The 5,895-nt window shown below is 36.4% G+C and overlaps 1 protein-coding gene across 1 annotated transcript; it reads right to left on the bottom strand.

Annotated features, from left to right (window-relative positions):
- Positions 1-1,110: 1,110 nt before the first annotated feature.
- LOC132563339 (cytochrome P450 2C3-like) lies at positions 1,111-5,606 on the bottom strand. The gene is made up of 4 exons (XM_060228105.1): positions 5,249-5,606; positions 3,821-4,336; positions 2,708-3,148; positions 1,111-1,800 (listed from the first exon to the last, which is right to left on the bottom strand). Exons 1-4 carry the CDS (start codon positions 5,604-5,606, stop codon positions 1,619-1,621), a joined length of 1,497 nt encoding a protein of 498 aa, XP_060084088.1. The 3' UTR covers positions 1,111-1,618.
- Between the last annotated feature and the right edge of the window lie 289 nt (positions 5,607-5,895).

Raw genomic sequence — 5,895 nt, 5'->3', positions numbered from 1 at the left:
ACTTTGTCAGTTGTTCATATTTCGCGCGCTCATCTCTACGAAACTTTTACCTGAGAGGATGTGACGTGTACGCATGCTTTTATGCATGACAGAGACAGCTACCGTGTCAACATTGCCATTGTTTGAACCATGATATAATATTCACCGTTCACGCAAACCACAGCTTGCGGTGAGTACCCAAAACCCATGAATTATGATTTTTATGTTTTATGCATTCTGTAATTGTTGTAAATATGGTTTATTCAGTGCTGTGTAGATAAACAGCAATATATTTACCTGTGCCAGTATGTTTGTTATGAGCACGGTTTGTGTACACACGCACAGGTGCGCGATAGTGTTACTATACCATGTGTTTAATTAGGGTGTGTATGGTGTGATTTTTACCGGTTAAATGTATAGAATACATGCATAAATATCGTTTAATTACCAATTACTCGTGATTTGATACATGCACGTGAAATACAGTTGTTTACTTATGTATCGTAATAACCATTGTGCGACGGTCTATTAAGGCGTCGTGCACCGTACCTTTACCTGTAAATATGTTCATAATTGAAATGACAATTATCTATTTCTTGTATCATTGATCATTAAGTGGAGTCAAATGTGGTAAATATATGTTATAGCATTGAGTATTAATGCGATTATTATCAGAATTAATAAGGTTGTGTTGTGAGTACCAAGTAATTCTTGGCTCACAACCAAGCAGGTCATTCAAATCCACATGCTTATGTTATAGATTCACTATATAGTGTGGATAGTTAGTCAGTTTTTACCACAGTTCCCTGCACACCGTATTCATGGATAAGATCATGATTTCACGACCATGAAAGGGGTTGTTCAAATGGGTTATGGTGACAAAACACATTTATCTAAAAGAGAATGAATAAAGGTCATGATGAAGTAGATAATACATTGGAATGTAACAATTTTGATACATATTTTATAATGTCAATTTGGTCTTTTTTGTCTTTTTAAACGTATTTTTTACACTGTTGGTTTCTCACTTTTAATAAAAAAAACTGCATCAAGTTTATCAAACTAAGTTTCAGATGACGTTTATCGGTTTTCATTCACTTTAATATCGTTACAATAAATGATATAACAAACTTATATATACTCATTTAATTTGATTTATTTTTTCTGGTTTTGGTTAATATGCAACCCATGTCATTTGAAATGAGTAACGTCTCCGAGTAGATTAGCGGAAGGAACATATTGTTATATAATAATACGAAATTACATTGCATGTCAGCGTAATTTACAGAAGGACTATGTTCTAAGGTACATTGTATGTCACATGTCATTGTTAGTGTTATGTATTTTCCATTAACATTGTTACGCATTATCTTAGTTTTTATTTCCTGCTTTCGCTTCCTAAGCTTAAAAAGTTAGGTCCTTTACATCAATAACGAATTCTTGAAGGATGAAACAGCTGTATGATTAAATCTTATTCTTTGTTTTTGGCTCTACTGCACTTAATTCTTCGAAAGGTGTTCATAATAATTCAAATTCAATCTCTTCTGTATTTTTATTAAAAACATGCAAAACGGCTTGTAGTTACATAAGTATAGTGTTGTAATAGTGAGTAGATGTATGTTTGTTGTCCTTAGATATTCTAAGCTCTCTTCTCGGCTATACATGTATAAGGACATGGTTTGAGTGTAGCCCCCAAAACGCCTTTCACTGGAGGAATGCTATCTGGATCCACAGGTTTAAACTGGATTCGTTGTACCATGGAAGTGATGAAAAGAAACAGTTCTGACCTTGCGAGGGCCTCGCCCATACATACACGGCGACCTATAGTATAAGGGAAAAAATACTGATCATTGTAAATTTCATTCGAGTTTGTGCACCTTATCTATGACAGCTGTAACATGAAGGGTATATGTGTATCACATTTAATATAATCTATAGTGAGTATCCAATAGTGAATTCAGTAATAACAAATACATTTCACAAGTGTGTCTAATACCTAGGTATATTTCAATGGGGTTCAGTAATCAATAGTGAAAAATAACACTATTATCAATGAGATATTTCTCTATATAGCAGTGGCAAAAATGTAAGAAATAGTTTATATAATCTATGATATGAAATGACATGTGTTCGATGCCCAATCATACCCATTTGCTAAGTTTGTTGTTATAAACATCACTTTAGAACGATATTCTACTTATTTGGATTGACCAATATTTACGTAGTGGGTTTCATGGATGAAGTAGAAGACGCTTACCCTTCCTGAACACATTGTCTTATTTTTCTTGTACGTTTCGATAGTTCCAGTGTAAATACTTCTTTCGCTCGTATTTTGAGCTCATTTTATTGAATTTTATTAAATTTGATAACGATTTATTCACATGTATTAACATTTCGGTCTTTTCTAGTCGTTTTTCAAAAATACATCGACAGGCATACATCATAATCTAAATAATAACTTACACCCAGTTGTCGTTAAATAGTTTGTTTCTAGTCCGTGAGAGAACAGTGATAATCGGGAAAAAAATATGTATTTAAGATATTCATACGAACGAGAACATGTGTTTCATTGTGGATAAGTGTTTAACTGCCGAACACAGTAAACATACTGTAGATGCTTTGTGGACATTCTCTTTTCTGCAGTAATGTTGGTAATGCCAATTCCAAGTATGTATGTAAAATAAAATCAAAACATATTTATACATTGCATTAATTAACGACAACTTACCGAAAAAGAATGGTATAACGTGTTCTGTTCGCTGGAGTTTGCCGTCCTTGTCAAGGAATCTTGATGGTTTGAATTTTTCCGGCGCGGGGAATAGCTCTGGGTCTTTGTGAACAGATGTGATACTTGGAATCAGCATAGCTCCTTTAGGAATAATATAACCATTAAAATGTACGTCCACACTTGTAGCATGTGCCAATCCAAGAGGAGCAATGTCCCCACATCTGAGGATCTCTGTGATGGTGGCCTCAATATACGGCATGTCCGGGCGGTCTGACAGGGAGGGGAATCGACCCTCTCCTACCACCCTCGTTACCTCCTCATGACAACGCTTCTGTACATCCGGGTTGTTGAGGAAGAACAAGACAGCCCAGTGAAGAGTTGTTGTGGTCGTCTCCATTCCAGCGATGAACATGTCAGCTATAGTGTTCATTAGCTGTGAGACTGTAATGAGAGGACATGTTAAATCGACTTTTGTATGTCGTCAGATGTATATTTTGAAATTCTAAAATAATTTTACTCATGTTATTGTTTTGAGAAGACGAAAAAAGTTTTCATCCGGTTTTGTGATATATCTGTATCTTGTAAACTTTTCAATGACAGGTTTTAAATGTGTATCTGGCCCCACTTGTATAAAACATCTCAACCTGAGATTTCCTCAAGTCGAGATTTTCCTCAGCTGATATCTCCTCAAAAACGGCTTGTATCAAATTTTCTCAAGGAACAAGAGGAAGGCATCGGCTAAGATGTCCTGAAATTCCTTGAGGAATTTTCATACAAGATATTTTCAAGGAGATATTAGCTGAAGAAAATCTGGGCTTGAGGAAATCTCAAGTTGAGATGTTTTATACAAGTGGGGCCTGGTATTACATTCGTATCCTAGTGTTATCACTACACGACTCTTCAACTCTTGGATGACAGAGCATTGCTGATGGTGAAAACATACCAGAGTGATTAATGATCCGTGTTTCTCGGGTACTTAATGTGGTATGTATATAATATGATCGTCTTCCACATCATATACAATTCATTAAAACATCAACTTACCTGTGATATGTAATTTGTTATAACATTAACTTACATGTGATATGTAATTTGTTAAAACATTAAACCTACCTGTGAAGGAAGTGTCCTGTCCTTTTCTATTCTCTATTTCTTTTAAGTAAACGTCGATGAAATCTTTAATATTTTCCGCGTCGAATTCCTCTTGATGGGCATCAATCAGTTTGTAAAGGTACTTGATAACTCTATCTGCATTGTTCAGGACTTTTCTGCTACCCACGGGGTCCCCTGGCACAAATCGAAGAAAGGGCAGGAGGTTGAGGAGGCCAGCCGACGCCACAAGAGACATGTTTTCGTTAACCGTGTCCACTAGTTCTATAAATACAGGGTCGCCATGTTCAAATCTCTTTCCGAATATAATGGAACATATAATGTTTGCAACACTGGTCTGGATACAGGACTCGGGATGTAGCGGTTGTCCTTTCTTCTCCTCAAGAACATTGAGAAATACTTCCACCTCTTCCATTATTTTTCCTTCCAAACTTTTCTTGCCGAAGCCGAAATCTCTTAGTCCTCCAATAGCGAATGTTCTGTGTATCTTCCATTCAGGCCCTGATCTGCTCACAAGTCCTATAGGTTTTTGAAACAAACAGAAGTTGAAAAGAGCATGTATGTTTGTGGGGAGCTTTTGCAGATAACAAGATGAGTTTGTTTTTCGTGAAGCGTTTCCGGTGTGGTCGATAAAATACTTTAAAGCACTTCCACGTTGGTTTAGAATTTTAAATACTATTTTATTCATATGTGTGTTCATATCGTGAAAGTTTCAGAAAGGCATTTAATCAATATATATATGAACAGAAATAGGAACCAGACCAATAAGACCAGCTCCGACGACACCAAAATTTGGGACCACAAAATTGGGACCAGAACAGGTCAGATCAGACTAGCCCTTGTAATATAATTTGCCACTTTAGCTCTCCCAGTATGTAACACTCACAGCGTGGTGTATAACCCGCCCTGTTGTAAGTCACTAAGAGCCATGACTGATTTACTTTGTTATATATACTTCATGACGATACATCTGTACCATCTTGCACAATTTTGTAAATATTGTTTACGGGAATATAAGTGTTGTTTGTAAGCCTTTAAAAACTTATTACAATGGTCAATATCATAATATCAATACCAAAACAACAGGGGTCAGTATTAAAATAGTTTTAAAAGTTGTGACTACACAAATCTCATATTACACTCGGTTATCTTCACAAGTTGTAGTTTTGGCAGATGTGACCGGCGAATGGTTGATCTAGAACATTTTCTTCTTGTATTTATTTGTTATGAGGGATAAAATTTTCATTGTCGACAATTTAACAATTATATCGTCAAAGAATTGAAGTTTAAGTGAAGTTCGTTTGACTTGACCACAGGAGTTCGTTTCAAATGCATACACCTCTATATATATGTGTGGCCCATTTCATATATCAAAACCTAGATAACTATTAAATCATTACTTATCATTTTTTGTTTAAGTAGCATACTAACCTTCTCCTTTTGTTATTTCTCTGAATGAAAATAGATCAGGCCGGTCGGATGTGACGTCACCGCGTTTGACGAAAAGTTCCCGAAGTGTGTCATAACCACTGACCACTACCATTGTGAACGACCCCATGTGCAATGTGACCAAGTCTCCATACTTTCCCCGTAGTTTCCGAAATGTTCCTAGCTGATCACTTGACGCCAGGTCAAGGATGTTACCAAGTAATGGGAGTGGTGTAGGTCCCGGGGGTAGGGATTTCAGTCTCTGGTGTCTGTCCCACAGATAATATACCACAACCAGAACCAGAAGTGTCCAGACTAGACCGCTAGAACTAGTGATGAGTTCCAATACAACACTGTACATTTTTGTGTCCGACGTGATTTGCAACACATAAGCGTGTTCTCCACCGCCCGTATACACAATGTCCTACGTTGCCCTATATAAACACAATCTACTCTGTACCGACATGAACTAGTTGTCACCGACGAAATGTGTTCATGTTATTTCGTGTCTGTCAAAGTGGGGTGATGAAATAATTTGGTTATTGCAAAATATTTCCTTAAACAGGAAATTATTCCTTTATGTAAACATGCGTTATCGCTGATACTTATTTGTACCCGCTGAAGTATAAGCTTTTAACTTGTTTTCGTTC

This window comes from Ylistrum balloti, unplaced genomic scaffold, assembly GCF_031769215.1.
Source record: "Ylistrum balloti isolate Yb309-2 unplaced genomic scaffold, AGI_CSIRO_Ybal_v1 Utg369674, whole genome shotgun sequence".
Classification (NCBI taxonomy): domain Eukaryota; kingdom Metazoa; phylum Mollusca; class Bivalvia; order Pectinida; family Pectinidae; genus Ylistrum; species Ylistrum balloti.
The sequence above is the reverse complement of the archived record's forward strand: the minus strand, read 5'-3'. Positions and strand labels throughout refer to the sequence as shown.